This window comes from Hordeum vulgare, chromosome 5H, assembly GCF_904849725.1.
Source record: "Hordeum vulgare subsp. vulgare chromosome 5H, MorexV3_pseudomolecules_assembly, whole genome shotgun sequence".
NCBI classification, from domain to species: Eukaryota; Viridiplantae; Streptophyta; class Magnoliopsida; order Poales; family Poaceae; genus Hordeum; species Hordeum vulgare.
The window spans coordinates 152,829,315-152,852,809 of NC_058522.1; the positions used below are offsets into that span (position 1 = coordinate 152,829,315).

At 47.3% G+C, this 23,495-nt stretch overlaps 1 protein-coding gene across 1 annotated transcript; it reads right to left on the reverse strand.

The window, feature by feature from the left end:
• Positions 1–1,769: 1,769 nt before the first annotated feature.
• LOC123399512 (DNAJ protein JJJ1 homolog) lies at positions 1,770–10,939 on the reverse strand. The gene is made up of 3 exons (XM_045093916.1): positions 9,179–10,939; positions 2,139–2,194; positions 1,770–2,066 (listed from the first exon to the last, which is right to left on the reverse strand). Exons 1-3 carry the CDS (start codon positions 10,862–10,864, stop codon positions 1,997–1,999), a joined length of 1,812 nt encoding a protein of 603 aa, XP_044949851.1. The 5' UTR covers positions 10,865–10,939; the 3' UTR covers positions 1,770–1,996.
• Positions 10,940–23,495: the final 12,556 nt, after the last annotated feature.

A 23,495-nucleotide genomic window follows, 5' to 3' on the forward strand; every position in this document is an offset into this window, starting at 1 on the left:
AAAAGAAAAAGGTCGCTACTACAAATCTACCGACTGATTTCGATCCTTCCAGAGCCGTGGGATCAGGTCAACGCTGACTACGGCCGCATCGTCCTCGCCGACGGCCCAGCGACACCGCGCCGATGATGCCACACTGCAGCGATTGCCCGGCTGCAGCGCAGCTATACTGCGTCGACGTTGCCACACTGCAGCGATTGTCCGGCTGCAGCGCACCTCAAGGGCGTTGGTGAAGCTCCAATGCAGCCGCCGATGAAGCTCCAATACAGCACCACACGATGTAGTGCAGCTTCAGGCTCATCGGTGAAGCTCCATTGAAGCGCTGGTGGAGCTTCATTGCAACTCCGGGCGATGCATTGCAGCTCTGGGCGTCGCCGGTGAAGCTACATCGCGACCGCCGGTGATGCATCGCTACAACACTGAGCTTCGGGTCGCCGCGCTAGTGCTGCATTGCAGCACGTGGAGTCGCCGCCGACCGCTCCACTGCAACACCGCCGTGGGCATGCGGCTGCGACGGCGACGGGATGCTCCGGGTGCCGTCAGTGAAGCTCCATTGCAGCGGTCGGTGAAGCTTCATCACAACGCCATAGATGATGCAATCAACCGGCGTCAAACCCCTCTCTCGATTTTGCAACAGCGGCGGAGCGGTGGCCGACGTAAAACTTCTCTACTGATTTTGCAACAGCGGGGGAATAGCGGTCGTTGTCGGGCATCTCCTCATGGCTGGCGAGGCGAATAGGAAAGAGAAAGAGGAAAACGCGTGAAGGAGAAAGGCTTGTAGAGAAAGAATATAAGGTGGGGAGTGCGGGGTGGTGGGCACGGGCACATGTCGAGCAAAGGAGACGGTTTACAAGATGGAGAGATCAGCCGATAGATTTAAAACATTTTTCAAAGAAAAACAAATAAAAAAATTGAAGCTTGCCATCCTCATATTACTAAATTTGTCATAAAAAATGTTCGAAGTTGTCATGTGTTTGTGGCACACATATGGCACTTATCACGACCATTTTCTTTTGTTGCAGGAAGGCTCGGGCTGGAACTTTTGACTCCAGTTTGTTGTTAAATTCAAGTTGTTAAGGGGTGATGATGGATCGGGCTTGTGAGCTAGCCGAAATGTGCTTGAATTGCAATGAAAATACTTGGATGATGGGAGCTCGGACGCTGGAGGCATGACCGCATTCTAATATTTGATCCGGAACTGGAAACAATCCGTTATTCGAGACAAGTTTTCTGACATCGCTCCATTATTATTGAACTACCAACATTATTTGCTTTTTGGGACAACATACAGAGGATCAGAATTCAGAACTACGTCTGCATTGCCAAAATAGCTGGGCACCGTTTCCAATGTCTGCCTAAGGTGCATGAATGAATGAACATAGTAGTAGAAAGTTTTGCAACATGGACTCAGTTTGTGTCATGGTACAATTTCTTTTAAGGAAAATTGTAAGGAAACCCCAACAGCGAATTTTTTTTGAAATAATAAGAACCAAATTCATGCCCGTGGAGATTTAAACCTGGATGGCTATGTTGTACATCCACTGCACTCCACTAGCCAGGTGAGCTTGAGCCTGAACCCGACTAGAGAAACTTACTCTCCCTGAGATTTGTTTGTCACATCTTGTCATACTAGCACCATGTGCGTCATGTCCACTTTAGTTGGCAAAAACGAGAAAGAAGCCTGGTGCACCATTGATCAGATGACCTTTTCATAAACAGGATGATGGCCTGGACATGAGGCCGCCTGAACACTCCAATGAAAACTTACCTTGTACTGGAGCAACATTGGAAATATGGTGCTTTCAATCTGCTTGTTAATGTGTTAACCAAAGATAGCACCTCCATACACACAACGGGAGGGGAAATTGATTTCAGGTCAAAACCTTCATGTGCATGGAGGCGCCCAAAACAAGACAAGTTACAAGAATGGCATAGTACTGATATCGACATGCTACAATCAACTGCGAGAGCGAATAAAAATATCTAACTATTCCTCGCCTTAACGCTTTTTCTGCCGTGCCTTGATCACAGCATGACCTGTTTCTTCCAAATGAGAAAACAACTTGCTCCTGAAACATCAAGTTATTTCAGGTTAACAAATGGGCATGCCAGCAAAATAAAAGAGAGGGCAGTGAGGGTACCTTGACTCAAAAGTATCTCCACATGTTTCACAATCATTGCATGCCTTCGCGACCTCCTGGTACGATGAAGCAGTGTTAATTATTGTTCAAAATGGCATGTCACGAAAAGTATAGATTAATCCATACTTGATGCAAACAAAAGCTTCATATTATCCTCATGAAAGAAAATCCAGATTATATATTACAAATGCTTCACATGTAACGGTTAGCAATATTTAAGTCGGATATTTATGTGTTTTCTAAAGAGTGAAATGCACCAGAAGCCCTAAAACTGTTCTTGTTGTGTCAAGTTAGTTCTAAAACTTCAAAACTGCAGATTAGGGTCCCAAAAGTTTGTAAGTTGTTCATCACAGGTCCTAAGCTGCCAAAATCACGTTTGACCTGAGCACGTGGCGTGTTGGCTCTTGCCACGTCAACATGTGCCCCATGTGAATAGCCAAATAGTACATTCACACCTCTGGTATCCCTCCCATTCTCACTTGGAGTCCCTCGTTCCTTCTCCGCTGACATGAGCTTGCGGCGAAAGCACCAGTGGAGCGACTGCACCTTGAAATCCACTGCCAAAATCACGTTTGACCTGAGCACGTGGGTCTTGACTCTTGCCACGTCAACATGTGCCCCATGTGAATAGCCAAATAGTACATTCACACCTCTGGTATCCCTCCCATTCTCACTTGGAGTCCCTCGTTCCTTCTCCGCTGACATGAGCTTGCGGCGAAAGCACCAGCGGAGCGACTGCACCTTGAAAGCCACTGCCACATCCAGACACCCAGCGCCAGCGGTGGTGCTACCTTTCAGCGGCTTTCGGATAGCACCCATGCTGCAATCCTCGTGATTTGCGGGTGGCAAGCTAGCGTCAAAGGGGCTTCCCGCACAGCTTGTGGCAGAGCAAGGCATTGATGAGGTCTTGGTCTTGCAGGAGGCTGGTGCTGCACCCTGATGGTAACGCACAGCATGAAGCTCGTGATTTTCTTTTCTTTTCCATGGCGGAAACGCACGAGACTGTGCAGACAATCAGGTGACTAGAGGTGAACCCAATTCAAGTTGCTCCTGACCTGTGTTACCTGATGGCTATTAATCCAATCAAGAGCTTTTAGGTGATCTAAAGTTCGCTAATTTGAGAAATTTCATGAGATTTTCAACCACAAACATCAGCTCATTTTGTCGGCAGCACAAGCAACAGCTCCCCTCGTCCTAGGGGGGCAGAGACACAACATCTAGCATGCCAACGTTCACACGGGAAGACGAGTGAGTCAAACAAGTAAGCACTGAGATCCATGGCTTCTGGCGCTGCTTCTGCCCCACATCGTGGCCGCCGCTGCTGCTGAAGAACGCCTCCTTCAGCAGGCCACCGTGAAACATTAGTGGTACAGCGCCTTGGGGGTTTGGATACCGTTAGAGTGCTGCGACCCCAGCAAGGATCCCCGTTCAGAGCAAGGCCAGAGCATACCGGGGGTAACCGCTGGGCGCTGGCTATGCTTAAGGTTCACCTGTTCCAGGGTGCAGTCCAGCGCACACCGGGGGTGACCGCTGGGCGCTGGCTATGCTTAAGGTTCACCTGTTTTTAAGGCGCAGTCTATCGTCCATTGCCAGGAACTTGTGTGTGGGGAATAGAAAGGAGGGACCGCGAGTGAGAATGAGAGCTCAAATATGGTTTCGATAGCGACAGTCAACATGCCAAGTGTGTAGGCCAAACATGGTTTAGATGAACGAATTCTGCATGTCCCTATAGTACCACACATTGTTTTTAAGGAGCCCCTAAGGTACGGAAGGGCATTGAGCTCGACAGCTCCGTAAGGCATCCACATTAGACAGTAGGACGTCTGAATCGTCCACCTAGGCGCGCAGGGCAGCGCCTTGTCCCAGATCGTACGCCATGGGCTGCTCCCAGGCACAAAAGAGTGGCTCGCGCGCGAACAGGTGCGAGGAGAGGGGCGGGGGGAGGATCGAACTAATCGTCCATCCACACGAGAGGGATTCCTCCTCTCTGGACCTTTGGCGGTGGCACCTTCCTCCACGGCTCCGATCTGTGCCCCTCCTTTGGGTTTTTTTTTTTCGGGAAAACGCAATGGACCTTTGCGTTGCATTTCATTGAAAAGAGAGATAGTTCTGAAATTACAGTCATCCTAGGAGGTGGTTACACAAATCTGATGGCCACTAGTGCACATCCCATGAGGCTGGCAGCACAACCCTAAGCCCTTCGGCACCAGCAGTGGCCCAAAGCCTGGCCTCGTCTTTGATCTTGCCCACGAGAGTGTGGACGGACGGCTGCGCGCGATCGAAAAGGCAATCGTTCCTATGCTCCCAAATCATACAAGGTGTCAGGAGCGCCACGGATGCAAGTCTGTTGCGCATCAGCTAAGGGGTGTCCTGCCTAGCATGGTGCCACCAGTCGAGCAGGGAGCTTTCGTTGTCGGGCGGTCTACAGGTTGCTCGCACCCAAGCAAGGAGCTCATGCCAAACCTGCCGCGAGAAGGGGCATGATAGCAGGAGGTGGTGCAGCGTCTCCGAGACCTGGTCGCACAAGGGGCAAGCCGCATGGTGCTGCATTCCATGTCGAGCGAGCCGATCCGCCGTCCAGCAGCGATCTAAGCTGGCGAGCCAGTGGAAGAATTTCACTTTCGGCGGGGCCCAGCTCCTCCAGATGAGCTTCCAGTCATCGGAGGCGATCGATCAATGGAAGGATGCGTGGTAGGCAGATCTAGCGGTGTATGTGCCAGCCTCGTTCCACATCCAAACCAGTTTATCCGGCTCGAGGGAGAGTGGCACGCTCTGGAGACGCCGAAGCAGCAAGTACTGCCCAATCTCGTGGACTCCCAGGACATCGTGGATGTCGCACGCCCAAAGGTGGACCTGTAAGCCCTGAGCCACCGTCCTGCTCTTTCTCCGTCGCTTGGGGATGCAAGCGTGGAGCAGGGGCGCGATCTCGTAGACGGAACGGCCATCAATCCACCGGTCCTCCTAGAATCTAGTGCTCTCGCCGTTCCCGATGACCGTATGGGTGCTCGCGAAAAAAAAGGCGTGTTCCTCTACAGAAAACTGGAGGTCGAGCCCAGCCCATGCACGGCCTTCATCAATTTTGTTGAACCATAGCCAACGAGTCCTCAGCGCATGCCGGTGCACTCCAAGTCGTGCACTCCAAGCCCAACAAGGCATTTTGGGCGCGCAACCCGACGCGAACTAACGTGACAGTGACCACCTTTAGCCTCGGCGCGGCCGGCCCAAAGGAACCCTCGCTGGATCCTCTCAAGCATCTTGAGAATCTTCTTTGGCGGCGCCAACACGAGCAGCTGGTGAAGCGGAATTGCACCGAGCACCGATTTCACCAAGGCAAGGCGGCCCGCTTTATTCATGCCCGGCCTTCCATGTGGGCAAGCTCCCTGCAACCTTGTCAACGAGAGGGAGCAACTGAGCTGTGGTCGGCCGCCTGATGGTGAGCGGGATGCCCAGGTATGTGATGGGGAGGCCAACAATTGGGCAGCCCAGGCTCTCAACGATGGGCCTCGTGGTGTCGTCGTCGCATCTGATAAGCAAGGTATGGCTCCCACCCTCATCTCACTTCCCCACCCTCCTCTGCACTTTCTTCTATCCCCCTCCCAGTGATTTGTTTCTCCCAGCAGCATTAGCTAGATGTGCTTAGCTGCTTGACTCCTCTCCTTCTCCCTGACATCAGTTTCCACCCAAATCTGCTTCTCCGCCCACAAGGCAGTAGCCCCACCACTGCTTCTCTCCTTCCCCATGCTTGATCTGGTTGCTCTAGTGATTAGGCTCTTCTCTCTTTCTTCAACGGCTGATTGGGCCTTCACTCAGTGTTGCTGCAGTAGCCAGGTGTCCCTGCTCTGATGGATCCTGTGGCTGGTAATGCTTATGATCTATCAAATGATCCTAGGAGAAGAGCTACATCCAACGATCCAGCTTGGAAGTATGGGTTCTGGCCAGATTTAGAGAGGAAAAAATTACATTGTATGGCAAGATAGCATGCTGGAGTGGGAAGGCTGAAGCGGCACCTTTCTGGGAGTTCCAGTGATGTGGATAAGTGTTCTGAGGCATCCGTCGAGATTAGTAAAGAGATGCGCAATTCATTAGAACACAATAAAGTTTAAAGCTATGGAGCGATATATAGACGAGGAGGATGAAGCTGAAAGCTCAAAGGCTCCGTTCTGTCATATATTAGCTCACAAGATGATTTGAGGCTTATGATTTGGTAGTAATTCTCATGTTATGCAACTTGTGGAGCATTTACATTAATGCTGGTTGTTAAATGTCCTAATTGGCTGCCATATTTAATATATTTATATGTGTCTAAGGTGTTGCCTAGCCTTGCGGTGCAAGCGCGTAAAAGGTGAGGCAGGGGTAGCCTAACCTCGCCATAGCGCCTTACAAATATTGGAACCATAAGATGTATTCCTCCATTCCAAATTAACTGAAGTTCTAGCTTTGTCTAAGTCTAAGTTTGACCAGGTGTATAGAAAAATATACTACTACTAAAATATACCACATCAGATACATACAGTGTGGAAATATATATCATGATGAAACGAATTTGGTATATGATGAAACAAATTTGGTGTTGTAAGATTTGATATGTTTACTATAGGATTGGTCAAAGTTAAAGAAGTTCGCCTTAGGACAAAGGTAGAACTTCAATTAACTTGGTACTTGGAAGACATGAACCACAGCCACAGTGAATACAAAAGATTTTTATTTTCTAAGATGTCACATCTGTGCATGGATGTAAAATGTGTATGTTGTCTATTTCATTAGGGGAGCAAAACAGACGAGCTAATTTCAAACATATAACAAGAATAAAAGAAAACTGGAATTATTTCAGCCAATCAAGACCAACTTAACATCAAGCTGATGCCATCATATGGCACTTGACATGGAACTGACTAACTCGTATATTATGTTGAGCAATGTCAGCAATAACCAACATCCTATGGCATATACTTAATCGTACTCAGCTTTATTTTTCCAAGTACGAAAGCAGAAATAAGATCATGGGTGAAAATAAAATTTTAGGGTGGCAAATCACATCCACATCTCTTGGATTTCATGCCAAAATATTCAGTTTGGAGAACAACAAATACACCATAAGTGAGGGTGTGTGTAAGATGAAGAGTTAGTTAGCTGTGTTTGATAGTAAAGTACTGTAAAATAGTATCAAAAAACTACAATAATTTATGGGAAATGTTTACCACCACCCGGCGGATTTCAACGGCCGCGTCCGCCACCTTCCCCACATGACACGTGTCCAAGTGATAGCCCGTATACCATTCTTAGTCGAACGTGCTTCTAGCTATGCTTTTGAAACATATGCGTTGTTGCGACGGGTGCATGTTCTACAACAATATCTCAGTTGCAAAAAATTGCAACAAAATGTCAGTTACAATTTTTTTTGCAGCAACACAGTTGTTGCAAAAAAAACTGCAACAAGACTTGTGTTGCGAAAATAATTCTACAACAAGACCCGTGTTGCAGAAATAATTCTGTAACAAGACACGTGTTGCCAAAAAAATTCCGTAACAAGACCCGTATTGCTGAAATAATTTCGCAACAAGACCCATGTTGCAATGGCGGAGGCGCGCTCTCCCGCTTGATGCGGCAGATCTGACGGTTCGCGATCCGACTTATCTTTTAAAAAGGTCAGTCGGCGGACGCGTAGCACTCCCCATAATTTATCCTGTAGGCATCAAATACTGTGGTCTTGATATAACACAATATTTCAGAGTATTCGCGATACTGAGAAACTGTTTGGCACAACAGCGTAAAAAGGCTGGCTAGCTAGCCGTTAGCTAGCGAACACGTCCATTTACCAGCGCAGTTGCATGCCCCAACGTATTAGCCTAAGAACGGCCATGTACACAGCGAGCAGCCAGTTTTCTAGCTAGCTAGCCGTTGCCATCTGGATGCATAAGAGCAAAAGCTAGCACAAAGTGACCTGCACTGAACGCTGCGTGCAGAGCTGGTAGGTTTCCAAAGAGTACACACGGCAGCATGGCGTATTGGCGTAGCCGGCGGCAACTTCACCGTGTCATAGAGCTGCACGTGAACTGGAACTGTGCGGCCAAGCTCGACACATTGCATTGGATCCTCGCAACACCGTTCTTTTCAACTGCTCAGTTTTAAAAAAAGAAGTCTGGGGTTCTTTTTTTTATACAGAGAAAAAACTGCAGTTTGCCCAATACTGTAGCATTAAAATCGCAGTTTTTAGGGGCAACCAAACAGCTCATTGTAAATAAAACTATGATAATCTTAGAAACTGTAGTATTCTCAAAACATTTAGAAATTAAGTTGCTATCAAACAGGGCCTTAATTACTATTACTAAATGGTATTTAGTTTCATGAGTTCAATCTCATAAGTCCAGGGACTTCAGTTTTTATAGTACGGAAACCATCAAAGACAAGAACACACTTATATTCCCGGCGGAAAAAAAAGAGAACACGCTTATACATAAAACAATAACTCCATCTGCCTACCTGCCTAACTCAAAACCCATCAGCATTCACATGCTCAATCACCATACGCAGTTCTCATGAACGCTATCATCCTATTTACCTTCCTATATCAATAGGATGTCTGCAATCCACACTATGATGAAAATATAAAAATGTATTAGAACATCACAAACTTGCCAGAAGCCCATTGAACTAACTTGTACGAACAACCTTCCCCGACAGGGCGCTGGAATTGATAGGAAACTGTGTTCTTATTAGTATAATCAACCCTCTTGCACATGGCTCTCTAGTGACATAGTTCTCACAAGTGGAGCATATAGTAATCTGCTCGCAAAGGACTCAAAATAAATGGTTCTTCAACATTAGAAATTAGACGAGGTTTGAGCAGTTATAGGCGGTTCATCAAGCAACTTGAAGTTGCATATATGTCTAAAACAGTGTCAAATAGTTTTGGCTATCAGATCAAAACAACATTACAGGGTTTAACCACAACACAGATACCAGGATAAGATTGCTAGGAAGTATACGGCAAAAATAAGAACGATGTCCTGGATTGAAGAAGAGCACAATTGTAAAATTACCTTTTGCTTCTTTCCCTTTGATGTGCTCTTTAGGTCAGCAGAAACAGTTGTTTTCTTCTCTGCGGCTTTCTTTTTCTTTTTGTTCTTTTTAGGATTGCCAGTCTTTTCGTTCTGTTGGCCTCCAACGCTTGCTGATGTGCCCTCATCATTAGAAGAGGGTGGACCTTCCGTCTTATCATCAGCATCATTTTCATCATTATCATGCTCAGATTCCTCATACGGAACATCATTCTTCATACCATGTCCACTATCAGCATAACTACCTTCATCTTGTCCCTTCTTTGATGCCCGCCTCCGGCGTCCTTTCTTCTTGACACTCTTAACTTCAGAAGTTCTATCTTCACTGTTATCATCCTCTGTAACAACATGTGGAGCTTCCTCTTGAGGAACCACATAGCCACTTTTCTTGTTCTTACGGCTTGACAACATCGCCTCCAACACACTTGTCTCATCAAATGAACCAACCTCCTGCTCCCCATTACTGAAGTCTGTGTTACCATTGTCTTCATCCACCACCTCCAAGCCCTCGTCCAGCTCTTCAGCCAACTCTTCTGCAGCATCTGACCAATCACTCTCCTCGGATTCGTTAGCAGGCTTGAAGTCGAACCCCACATCAACTTCTTCCCACTCACCTCCCACCTCCTCCTCGGCTTCCTTTAGAGCCTCCTCCTCCTCCTTAAAGGCCATCCTCAGATCAGCCACCTTATCCTTATGCTTCCTTGACTGCTCATGGTTCTTCCACTGCTTCTCCGACTTGAACTTCTTATTACAGGCCACACAGTAGAGCTCCTCCTTTGCCTTTTCCCTCATCTCCTCATCATCCTCTTCCTCAAAGGCTAACTCAACCTCGTCCACCCTCGCCCACTCAGGCTCCTGATACGCCATTGCCCGCTCCTTCTTCTTCTTCTCATCGGCCTTCTTCCTCTCCATCTCTTCCTTCTTCTTTTTCTCCTCGTCTGCCTTCTTCCGCAGTGCCATGTCAACCACCCTCTTATCCCTCTTCTTACAGAAGGCAGCCAACCCTCTCACAGCATCGTTATACTCACGCCGTGCCTTGCGCATTGCCTTCTTGTTATCCTCCTCCATGAGCCTCCTAACACGGCGGTTCTCCCCACGGGCAGCGTCCCACTCGGCCGCCCACCCGAAGTCCATGACCGAGCCGAAACCAAGCCAGTAGCAGTAGAAAGCGGTGACCTGGGTGTAAGGGGAGTCAAGGTTACCAATGACCGGCGGCGTGGGGATGGTGTCGGTGGGGATGCCCATGCGCCGGGCATAGGCGACCTCCTGGGCGTATACTTTGTCGAATACGTCGCCGTAGACCTTGTAGAATCCGCGGCCGGAGTCGGAGAAGCCGAAAAAGGCGGAGGTGGAGAAGAAGGAGAATAGGTCGGGGACGGGTGAGGCGGAGGCGGTGCCGGAACGGGAGGAGACGGGGTCGGCGAAGAGGATCTGGGAGCGGTGGGAGTCGTAGTAGGCGCGCTCCTGGGGGTCGGAGAGGACGGAGTGCGCGTGTTGCAGCTCCTGGAAGGCGGCGGTGGCGGCGGCGACGTCGGAGCCCGGGGGCTGTTTGTCGGGGTGGAGGGAGAGCGCGAGGCGCCGGAACGCGAGCTTTATGTCGGTCGGGGAGCAGTCTCGGGAGAGTCCGAGGATCTCGTAGTAGCAGTGCTTGGGCGCCGCCGACGCCATGGCTGCCGCCGACGACGACGACGCTAGGGTTTTCGAGGCGTGCCTGGCTCAGGGAAAGAGGCAGGGAAGAGTTGTCGCCGTGTAAATAACGGTGGGCCTAACTTAAATCTGTAGGAGAACTGTTTTATTTCTTTCTTTCGAGGCGGAAACTGTTCTTTTATAGAGTACTAATAACGAGTTAATTATTTAGGTACGTCTTCCAAGTATACCATGTTTTTGCTTGAATGTTACACGGATTTGGTTTCCTACAGGTTGTTCGACTCGCAGTCTGAATTGTTTTTCTAAATATAAAAAATATGACCCTATTATAAATAAAACACTCCAAACGTAATTAGAATTACATCGAGATATCTTGACAATCCCACTATCGTTGTCCCGGATAAGCCTTGTCCCCGTTTCTACACATAAGTCAGATGAATCTTAACGACGACAACCGATTAATCTTTATGCATGTGGTCTAATAATTATCAACTTGTAGCCGTCGTTGTTGAACTTTTAAACTGATCTGAAGCGTTTGACACCAGATGTGTCGCACGACGAGAAACTTTGCCCAAGCTACATGAAGACGACATGAATCTATGCCAAAGTTCCATCGACTCTTACATGACAAACGAGTTGGAGGAAAATCGAAATGTGGAAGACCAGCTCAAAGATGAAGCGTTGTCATCCATCCAAGCGTCACCCATGCAAGAACTGAAAAGCTTTAACTAAATTATTAGCCAGATCCAAAGCACCGAGATTCCCCTTCCACTGTCATCCGTCAGAGTGGCACACAAAGTAGAGCAGAATCCATGGACTCGTCTATGAAGCTCGGACGGAATAAGAACTCTGCCTAACCACATTTGCATGAGGGAAAGAAAAAGACGTCCATTGTGGCATCTTCTGACCTATGGTTATTACATTAAAAAATTGTTGACTTATTTAATAGCCTGGAATTTTTCTGTTTTAGCTTTAATTTACCGACTTTTCAAACTTACTTACACGCTTATTGGAGTAAAATGCATATGATATTTTAGCTAATTTAATAAAAATAGACATGATTCACTGATTAGGCTAGAGGCAGCACAAGCTATATACGTATACAAACATGCTTCTATGGGATACATTTTTTAATCTTAACTTCAGATGTGGTATTAAACTGGAGTCCTCGGCTAACAAGGGGGAAAAGAGGATATGCGCGTAGCAGCATGAGTCCCTTCATGCAGCAACAATTCATATTAATTCTTCAAGACAATTGTTCTTCAACCTTTCTTATAGGCTTGATCCATCAAAATTACACTAGTTTTCATTTCCACGGTATATACCTAAAATCTCTAAGGTCAGATTTGTATCATCCAAATACTCATGGATCTCTTGCGACCCCCCCCCCCTATGGTGTCGTGGACTAGGGGGTCCCGGACTAGTTGATCTAACCCATGGGTTGGACTGACGGCCCACTACCAAGAGAAGTACTCCACAGGCCTCTGACGTATGGCGTGGGAACAGACTCCTCCGAGGACCTAGCATGCAATCCAAGACTATTTGAAAGGATCGATATGGTTGGCTAGAGGGGGGGTGAATAGACAACGACTACTTTTTAATTAATCTTAGCAAGTTAAGGTAAACACTATACGGGTTCACAAATAATATGACAATGAGGTGAACCCTATAGAAGCTAACAACGAGAGCTATTAAGACTACTAAGATATAGTCACAAGCATAAGCAAATACAAAGTAAAGGATAGAGATAACCACAAGTGGAACCGATGGAGACGAGAATGTGTTACCGAAGTCCCTTCCCTTTGACAGGAAGTACGTCTCCGTTGGAGCGGTGTGGAGGCACAATGCTCCCCAAAAAGCCACTAAAGCCACCGTATTCTCCTCACGCCCTCGCACGATGCAAGGTACCGTGATTCCACTATAGGTGCCCTTGAAGGCGGCGACCGAACCTTTACAAACAAGGTTGGGGCAACTCCACACAAAGCTTGGAGGCTCCCAACTAAACCACGAAGCTTCACCACAATGGAATATGGCTTCGAGGTGACCTCAACCGTCTAGGATGCTCAAACACCCAAGAGTAACAAGATCCGCAAGGGATTGGTGGGGGAATCAACTTTTCTCTTGGTGGAAGTGTGGATCTAGGCCTTCTCAACCAATCCCTAAAGAATCAACAAGTTTGATTGGCTAGGGAGAGAGATCGGGCGCTTTTGAGCTTGTGGAGCAACAATGGAGCTTAGAGAGGTAAGAGATAGGGTTCCTCAGCTAGAAGAACCCTTTATATAGTGGGGGGAAAATTCAGAACGTTTTCCCACTCTCTGCCCGAGCTCCAGCGGTACTACCGCTGAACAGGAGCGGTACTACCGCTGGATGCAGCGGTACTACCGCTGGGCCTCCAGCGGTACTACCGCTGACACCAGCGGTACTACCGCTGGCCCCTTGGTAGTGCACAAACACTACTACCGCCGAGAAAGTCTTCGCAAAAAGGTCCGTGCACGAACTACCGCTAGGTAGGTGGAACAAGGCACCTGGAGCGGTACTACCGCTCACCAGGGGCGGTACTACCGCCAGCTAGCGGTACTACCGCTGGCTGCAGCAGTACTACCGCTAGCAGTCCAGCGGTACTACCGCTGGAACTAGCGGTACTACCGCTGGGGACCATTTTGCAGATATGCTCAAAACAAATAGGCGAGGGCCGCTCCAACGATAAAGGAAAGGGAGAATGTGGAGTGTGCGTGTGTAAAGATAGATTCCACCCAAACCTTTCCACTACGGATCCCCTCTTAATAGTACGGCTTTCCTATGACTCAAATAGAGAATCGTAGAGAGCGTCGTGCTTCCGTTCCATGAGAGAGGAGACGTGTCATCTTGTGCCGTTGACATGTGCTATCTGAAACCTTAACACAAACGGTTAGTCCTGTACGGTACTGTCATCAATCACCAAAATTACTTAGGCATAAACTATGCCCCAACAATCTCCCCCTTTTTGGTGGATTGATGACAATACCGGATTTGCACAGAGAATAATATGAGAACTAAAAGATAGAGATATATGAAAATACGGGGCATATGACTCACAACATATGATGGAAATAAATCCCACATAAGATCATGTCTCACAAAAGATAGCAAACTAGAAGCAAACCAAGTTCGAAGCAAACCATACGAAATAAAGCAAAGCAATGCAAAGTTCGAATATGAAAGCAAATCCTAGACTCTCTCCCCCTTTGGCGCAAGACACCAAAAAGGGGCACACCTAATGCCACAGGTAACTACTCCTCGTCTTCAGGATCACCAGACTCGTCTGTCCCCTCCTGGTCGGTCTGCTCCTCCTCTTCCGCCTCATTGCCAGACCACTGGTACCCCTGAGCCTGCATCCAAGTAGCCTCAGGAGTGATGTCATCCTCTGAGCCGCTGGAGATGTCCACATCCAAGGTCCTGAGAACACGCTTATGCCTCTGGCGGCTCTGCTTCTGAGCCACGTGTGTCTGGTACTGACCCTTGGCCTGCATACAGAAAAGTGTCTTCATCTTGTCCTGCAGTTTGATAGCCCAAGATGGCATGGCAGACGAACGGGACTGAGAGGCGGTTCCTCTGTCAGCAGCAGTCTCTCTATCAGTATCCATGTGCTCAGAGGATGTAGATGGGTTGGCCCACTTGTCCTTGACGCGAAGCCTGATCGGGTCATGCACAATGTAATCAGACTGAGCTTAGAGCAGCTCCTCCGGAAAAGCCTCTTGCCACTTATGGCAAATGTATGCGAACAGGTAAGGCCCGTAGATGGGAACCTTACGCATGATGATGCAGTTCCAAAGCTCCGTGAACATCACATCAGAAATATCCAGCTGAGCAGACTCCTGAGACATAGCCTCCTCACACAGCAGCAGCATCTCAGCCAAGGAGCCATGGACCTCATCGAAGTTACCACTGCGAGGGAAGAGGGTGTTGCGAAAGATCCGATGCATGATGTCCAGGTGCTTGGGAAGCACCCCCTTCCTCAGATACAGTTTCTGTAGTCTGTCCTTGGCGGGAGCCCTATCGATGGGGGCTGCAGCATGAGGACGCAGCCCAAGAGGAGTGTCAGCACCCTGGAAGTCAATGTGAAGGAATTGCATGAACTCCTTCCAGGTACCGGTCAGCTTCTTTGACCCAGTCATCCACACCATGGAACGCTCTGCATCAGGAGAGAAATGGATTGTGACATAAAACTGAGCAACTGCAGTGGGATCAAAATCCGTCTTAAAGGTGATGATGTCCTTGATGCCCAATTTGTCAACCAGAGAGAGGGCATCACCAAAATAGTCCATGTTCCTCTGAAGATGTGCCAGGTCAATCCACTGAACAGAGACATAGTTCTTCTTGAAATGAGCTATAACATCACGGTAGATCCTGCACTGGTCCCTTGCCCAGACATGGTCCACATCCTTGATCACATCCCTCTCGTTGAGATATTGACCCTCTTGTCCTTGTGAGCGACCTTCTTGAAGGACTTCTTCTTTGGTGGCAGACCAGAGGTGGCACACCCCTCGGGCGCCTCTGGATTGCGATACTGTTTGGACTGCGTGTCCCGTGGGGGGTTCGAACGGCGAGAAGAGTCACCTGTGACACAGAACACATAGCGAAAAAGAGGCGACAAGAAGAGTCAAGGCAATGAATCTTGAAAACGCAAAACAAGTAAACACGCATTGCTAAGCAAAAACACAGAAAATACATAGTGAATGCCCATGGCGGTAGTACCGCCAACCCTGGCGGTAATACCATTGGGGTCCTAGCGGTAGTACCGCTACCCCTGGCGGTAGTACCGCTGGGGGTTTGACTTTCTGATCTGACATATAAGAATCGTTTTCGAGGGCATGGGCTGAATATGAACACTAAGACTTACATCCCAGCCCTACGGACACGAGGAACACTTAGTAACACCAAAATAAGTACATGCCTAGGCAAGAGAAAGCAAGTTTTAGAGCTAATCCAAACAGTTCAAGTGCTAGATCTAAAACGAGTAAATCCTAGGGCATGGCAACAAAATCAACAATAAACCATAGGACCTATACTCCCCTCAAATATCTCCTTCATGCCATCCAAGAACTAGCCATAAGATCAAAGATATGGATCCAATCCACAATGCTCCTAACCTTAGAACACGAACAACAACCAAATAGAAGAAGGGAGGAGCTTTACCGGGATTCATGGCTCTTGGAGGAGGAAGAAGAGATGAAGCAACCCTTCCAAACCAACGGGGAGAAGGAGCCCACGAAGTGAGATCCAACCAGGGAGTTTTCGGGCTAGGGGAGGGAGGAGCCGCGAGGAAGAAGAAGCAGATGAGAAAATCGGGCTCCCCTCCCTTTATATAGCCCAAGGGGTACGGGCCAGCGGTAGAACCGCTGGGGTGCAGCGGTAGTACCGCTGACCTAGCGGTAGTACCGCTGGGGTCGTGGCGGTAGTACCGCTCCCCCTTGAAACCCTAGAAATTTTCTAGCCGGTCGTGTTAGATTTTGAATCCTGGCGGTAGTACCGCTACCCCTGGCGGTAGTACCGTTGGGGTCCTGGCGGTAGTACCGCTACCCCTGGCGGTAGTACCGCTGGGGTCCTGGCGGTAGTACCGCTACCCTGGCGGTAGTACCGCTGTACATGTTTCAACACGGCTAAGGAAAAGGGGGAACTTGAGCACATGACAAGTGAGTGAAAAGAGATGGCATCCAAGAAAATGTACTGACTTGTCATTGTATATCCTCTCCTTTATGCGCAAGAGAAGATGGAGGGGCGGTGGCCGAGGCCACCTGTGTTTGAGACAATGGTATGACACCGCGAAGAATTATCCTTGGGTTCATGACCAATGCTCGTCTTTGAAGCACAAGTGCCATTTGACAATGGCTAAAGTGAAAGACTAGATTGATTTACGCATAATGGGGGGAGGGAGAGTTCATTGAGAGAACAACACTCCCCCTATGTCCATGCCTACATCTAGACCAAGATGGAATGTAAAGTGAGGTGCAATCACTACTGAAATTCAGAAATTTGCCGTCTGCCAAGGCGGACGGCAAAGGGGGCAACCACGGACGGCAAAGGCTTTGCCGTCTGCCCCCTCATGGCAAAGTAGACGGTAAAAAAAAATCCGGTGAAGAGGCTCTTTGCCGTCTGCTTTAACAAAGCGGACGGCAAAGAATCTTTGCCATGAGGGGGCAGACGGCAAAATAAGTGGGACGACATATATTGCAACGTCCCCGTTAAGTGTTAACGGCAGGCCTCCTCTCTTTGCCGCCTGCCTCCCCCCCTTTGCCATGTGGGGGCAGACGGCAAAGAGGGGGGGAGAGGGGGCAAATTCTCTCTTTGTCGTCTGCCTCCCCCCCTTTGCCATGTGGGGGCAGACGGCAAAGAGGGGAGAGAGGGGGACAGATTCTCTCTTTGTCGTCTGCCTCCCCCCCTTTGCCATGTGGGGGCAGACGACAAAGAGGGGAGAGAGAGGGGGCAGACTCTCTCTTTGCCGTCTGCCTCCCCCCCTTTGCCATGTGGGGGCAGACGGCAAAGAGGGGAGAGAGAGGGGGCAGATTCCCCCTTTGCCATGTGCCTCCACCCCTTTGCCATGTGTTGGCAGACGGCAAAGAGGGGAACCAGCCCCTTATTTATTTATTTTTTGTTATATCCAACATTTTTAACAATAATCAGGATATATATATATATTTGACATAAATAAATTTCTTTCCGTACTCATAACCATATTAAAATAACTCTCATCCATAGTGCATACATATTATGGAAGTTACATCCGTACCAAACCATATATTACACCGGTTTCATCCACGTGCATACAAAGTTTAATATATTCATATACTACAATAGTTTCAATACAACCCATGGTACAAGAAATCATCTTCAAGCATTCCATCAACCAAGCTTCTCGTGAAGTGAAGGTAATCTGCAAAATGACAAATAAGAAAGTTAGAAAAATAATACTAGATGAAGTAGTGTATATATAGGTTATTTCGGAGAGAAATTAGCTAAGTATAGACCATTTAGGAGCTAACTAAGCTAATTATGTCATTTAGGTGGAACCCTAGCTAACTATAGGAGAAGAGAAAGAGAAGAAGAAGTAAAAGAAGGAGGAGGAGGAGGAGAAGGAGAAGGAAGAGGAGAAGAAGAAAAAGGAGGAGGAGGGGGAGGAGGAGAAGGAGAAGGAAGAGGAGAAGAAGAAGGAGAAGAAGGAGAAGAAGAAGGAGAAGAAGGAGAAGAAGAAGGAGAAGGAGCGGGAGCTCCTTCTCCTTCTTCTTCTCCTTCTTCTCCTCCTTCTTCTCCTTCTTCTTCTCCTTCTTCTCCTTCTTATTCTCCTTCTTCTCCTTCTTCTTCTTATCCTTTTGTCCCCTTCTTCTTCTCCTCCTCCCTCTCCTCCTTCTTCTTCTCCTTTTTCCTCTTCCTTCCTTTCATTTTCCTCTTTTTCTCTTCTTGTCCCCTTCTTCGGGCTAAATTGGCTAAGAATGCCTTCTTGGAGCTAATTATGTCATTTCGAGGATAATTAGCTAAGTATAGGTCATTTTTTATTAAATAGGCCATTTTGGAGCTAACTAAGCTAATTATGTCATTTCGTAGGACAATTGGCTAATTTAGCCTTTCTTGGATGAGTCTAAGCTACGTAGAAGAAGAGATAGAGAATAAGAAGTAAAGAAGAAGGTGGAGGAGAAGGAGGAGGAGGAGAAGAAGAAGGAAGAGGAGAAGAAGAAGAAAGAGGAGAAGAAGAAGGAGGAGGAGAAGAAGAAAGAGGAGAAGAAGAAGGAAGAGGAGAAGAAGAAGAAAGAGGAGAAGAAGAAGGAGGAGAAGAAGAAGGAAGAGGAGAAGAAGAAGAAAAGAAGAAGGAGAAGGAGAAGAAGAAGGAGAAGGAGAAGGAGGAAGAAGAAGTAGTAGGAGGAGCTCCTTCTCCTTCTCCTCCTTCTTCTCCTTCTTCTCCTTCTTCTTCTCCTCCTCCCTCTCCTCCTTCTTCTCCTCATTTTTCCTCTTCCCTCCTTTCATTTTTCCTCTTTTTCTCTTCTTGTCCCCTTCTTCGGGCTAAATTGGCTAAGAATGCCTTTTTGGAGCTAATTATGTCATTTCGAGGATAATTAGCTAAGTATAGGTCATTTTTTATTAAATAGGCCATTTTGGAGCTAACTAAGCTAATTATGTCATTTCGTAGGATAATTAGCCAATTTAGCCTTTCTTGGATGAGTCTAAGCTACGTAGAAGAAGAGATAGAGAAGAAGAAGTAAAATAAGGAGGAGGAGGAGGAGGAGGAGGAGAAGAAGAAGGAAGAGGAGAAGAAGAAGAAAAGAAGAAGGAGAAGGAGAAGAAGAAGGAGAAGGAGAAGGAGGAAGAAGGAGGAAGAAGAAGGGGAAGGAGGAGCTCCTTCTCCTTCTCCTCCTTCTTCTCCTTCTTCTTCTCCTCCTCCCTCTCCTCCTTCTTCTCCTCATTTTTCCTCTTCCTTCCTTTCATTTTTCCTCTTTTTCTCTTCTTGTCCCCTTCTTCGGGCTAAATTGGCTAAGAATGCCTTTTTGGAGCTAATTATGTCATTTCGAGGATAATTAGCTAAGTATAGGTCATTTTTTATTAAATAGGCCATTTTGGAGCTAACTAAGCTAATTATGTCATTTCGTAGGACAATTGGCTAATTTGGCCTTTCTTGGATGAGTCTAAGCTACGTAGAAGAAGAGATAGAGAAGAAGAAGTAAAATAAGGAGGAGGAGGAGGAGGAGGAGGAGGAGGAGAAGAAGAAGGAAGAGGAGAAGAAGAAGAAAAGAAGAAGGAGAAGGAGAAGAAGAAGGAGAAGGAGAAGGAGGAAGAAGAAGGAGTAGGAGGAGCTCCTTCTCCTTCTCCTCCTTCTTCTCCTTCTTCTTCTCCTCCTCCCTCTCCTCCTTCTTCTCCTCATTTTTCCTCTTCCCTCCTTTCATTTTTCCTCTTTTTCTCTTCTTGTCCCCTTCTTCGGGCTAAATTGGCTAAGAATGCCTTTTTGGAGCTAATTATGTCATTTCGAGGATAATTAGCTAAGTATAGGTCATTTTTTGTTAAATAGGCCATTTTGGAGCTAACTAAGCTAATTATGTCATTTCGTAGGATAATTAGCCAATTTAGCCTTTCTTGGATGAGTCTAAGCTACGTAGAAGAAGAGATAGAGAAGAAGAAGTAAAATAAGGAGGAGGAGGAGGAGGAGGAGGAGAAGAAGAAGGAAGAGGAGAAGAAGAAGAAAAGAAGAAGGAGAAGGAGAAGAAGAATGAGAAGGAGAAGGAGGAAGAAGGAGGAAGAAGAAGGGGAAGGAGGAGCTCCTTCTCCTTCTCCTCCTTCTTCTCCTTCTTCTTCTCCTCCTCCCTCTGCTCCTTCTTCTCCTCATTTTTCCTCTTCCTTCCTTTCATTTTTCCTCTTTTTCTCTTCTTGTCCCCTTCTTCGGGCTAAATTGGCTAAGAATGCCTTTTGGAGCTAATTATGTCATTTCGAGGATAATTAGCTAAGTATAGGTCATTTTTTATTAAATAGGCCATTTTGGAGCTAACTAAGCTAATTATGTCATTTCGTAGGATAATTCGCCAATTTAGCCTTTCTTGGATAAGTCTAAGCTACGTAGAAGAAGAGATAGAGAAGAAGAAGTAAAATAAGGAGGAGGAGGAGGAGGAGGAGAAGAAGAAGGAAGAGGAGAAGAAGAAGAAAAGAAGAAGGAGAAGGAGAAGAAGAAGGAGAAGGAGAAGGAGGAAGAAGAAGGGGAAGGAGGAGCTCCTTCTCCTTCTCCTCCTTCTTCTCCTTCTTCTCCTTCTTCTTCTCCTCCTCCCTCTCCTCCTTCTTCTCCTCATTTTTCCTCTTCCCTCCTTTCATTTTTCCTCTTTTTCTCTTCTTGTCCCCTTCTTCGGGCTAAATTGGCTAAGAATGCCTTTTTGGAGCTAATTATGTCATTTCGAGGATAATTAGCTAAGTATTGGTCATTTTTTTTATTAAATAGGCCATTTTGGAGCTAACTAAGCTAATTATGTCATTAGATGGAAGTCTAGCTATTTTGGAGCTAACTAAGCTAATTATGTCATTAGATGGAAGTCTAGCTATTTTTTATTAAAACACTAGAAATAACATACCTAAGTTAGGGTGAAGCACGGTGGCTCTGGCTTGTTTCACCTGGAGGAGGCTGCCCTGGAGAAGGCTCGACTGTAGAAGGGTCGTGCGATGCGTTTCGGGACATATTCTGCACCAAACATCGTTTGCAATGTGTAGTTAGCATGAGGACACTCTTAAGATCACTCCACTGAAATGAAACTCACCGTCCCCGCCACATTAATGACTGGCATCGGCGGAGGGACTTGGCCGTTCTTCTCGCACATAGACTGTACATTTGGTTTCGACAAGTCAAACTTTTTATTTATTAATGAAACGGACATTCAAATGCAAGATTTGAAATAACATGAAGAAGAAACTTACCACGAAGAGCTCGTATATGGCCCTGGTAGACGCTTCATTCCGTGCCCTCTCCGCCTCCACCAATGCAGTCGTCCTCTCCTCCAGCTCCCTAATTTCCTTATCCTTCTCCGCCATAGCCGCCTGCATTGCCGCTCTCTCTTTCTGAATAGCAGCCTGCAACACAACTCATTGTTAGCAATGTAATCATATTGGTTCCAACGCACAACATAATGCGGAAAGATAGTTGAGTCCATTAAACTAACCTCGATGGCGAGCTCGACTGGCCGTGGACGACGTGTTATCTCCGGACAAGAGCTCGTTTGGCGTGCCTTTATCTGCCGGAGAGTGCTAGGACAACGTATAAGGCCGTCTCCAATGGCGATCGAGCCATGGGGCCTCCCGTTGCCAGCTATCATCACCAGCTCTGGATCAATAGGCCCCTCGCTCGGGTTAAAGTCCTCCCCTTTCCTAGCCTTCCCGTGATCTCTGCACTTCATGAGCTTGTCGTGGGAGGAGATGTTGGTGAAATTTTCTGGATGCTCGAGGTCAGACTCAGAGAATGCCTTGACCTTCTTGTACGAGGCAGTATGGGCCATCGCATACAGGTTGTACATCTGTGGCGCCTCCGTCTTATTGTGACGCGCCTAAAAGAGAGAGAGCAGAAAATTGTATTGGTAAAGGGCTCAAGATAGCATTAAGAATGAATTGCATGAGGCATGAAGCAAACCACATACCCAGTTCTCGCCAAATTGGATTAAGTTGACGCTCCCTTGATGGTGTGGCACGCCAACCATTTTGCCATGCCTCTCCTTGGCGTTGTTGTGGCTGGTCTCCCACGTTTCGGAGCACCACTGGTCCACCAAGGCCTCCCAACAATCCATCTTATCCACACACCATCTAGGGGGCACCTAAGTTAATAAAGAGAAATTTGAGTGCGTAAGAACCAAATCAAGGAAACTAACTACAAAGCCTTAATAATATGTAATTACCTTCATGTAATGCTCCTTCTAGTTCGGTTCTTTTGCCCAATTTGTGCCATGTCATCTGTCTGGCCGTCTCTTCGACCATGAAAAGACGTTGAAGTCTTGGTACGATTGGCAGATATCGAAGAACACTAATGGGGATTTTGGTCTGATTCTTCTCACCCATGCCGTTGTCTACCACAATATACCTGGAAGAATTGCAAATGGGGCAATAGTTCAAGGCCGCATACTCAAGCCTAAATAAGGCACATCCATTCTCACAGGCATGTATCTTCTCATAGGGCATCTTAAGTACACAGAGGATTTTCTCTGACTGGTACAGGTTTGCAGGCAGTACATGGCCTTTGGGTAGAAAGCGTCCAAATATCGTCATCATCGCGTCGTAGCATTCTCTGCCTAGGTTGAATTGAGCCTTCAGAGCCATTACTTGCGCGATGGCATCCAGCTGACAAAGCTCAGTCTGCTCGTGGAGAGGACGTTTTGAAGACTCCAGCATTTCATAGAAGGCCTTTGCAGATTCCTCCATCTCATCGTCCGAATCACGAGCATCATCAAAGTCTTGCACCATGTCTTCAATCCCGGTACCATGCTCGTCGGTGCGACGACGAATCACCTCAGCTCTGGCACGTTGGTCAGACTCACCATGAAAAGTCCACACCGTATAATTAGGCGTAAAACCCCACTTCTGCAGGTGTTTACCCATTTCAAACTCTGTCTGCTTTTTCCAGTTGTCGCAGTTGGGACAGGGGCACCATGTTTTATGTGGCCATTTGCAAATGCGGCTCTCACAAACCCCCTGGTTTTTGTTAACCATTCATGGGTCATGTCTTTCTGACTAGGGTGACCAGTGTACATCCAAGCACGATCACTCATGTTGCCTAGCTACCTATGGGGGCACAAGAAATAAATATATAATTCATCATCTATATTCATACGCTAATCAAGTTTGTCAGTTTTATTACGTCCATGCAACCTACACGCTAATAGGTAAAGATAGGTCCTAATCCCACCCGAGTATGTGTAGACTGGGTTCGTTTTCCCATGCTCTGCTCCAGATGCGACGCAGAATTTCGACACCACCTCCCCGCTGTTCTCCTAATACACGTCTCGGCAATAAGCAGAGAGGATGTGTACCCGGAGAACAACAGGGGAGGCACTGACGAAATTCCGCATCGGATCCGGAGCACAGCATACGGGAAAAAAAACCCAATCTACACATACTCGGGCTGTCCATGGATAATGTTGGACAATTCGAAAGGATGGCGGTTATAAAT

Bases quoted from the DNA above. Each gene is read 5' to 3' on its own strand.
- LOC123399512 (XM_045093916.1), bottom strand. From the start codon at position 10,864: ATGGCGTCGGCGGCGCCCAAGCACTGCTACTACGAGATCCTCGGACTC. The intron at 2,195-9,178 runs GTAATTTTACAA...TCATCGTACCAG, and splicing joins CAAAGGGAAAGAAGCAAAAG to GAGGTCGCGAAGGCATGCAA. The intron at 2,067-2,138 runs GTACCCTCACTG...TTGATGTTTCAG, and splicing joins GGAGATACTTTTGAGTCAAG to GAGCAAGTTGTTTTCTCATT.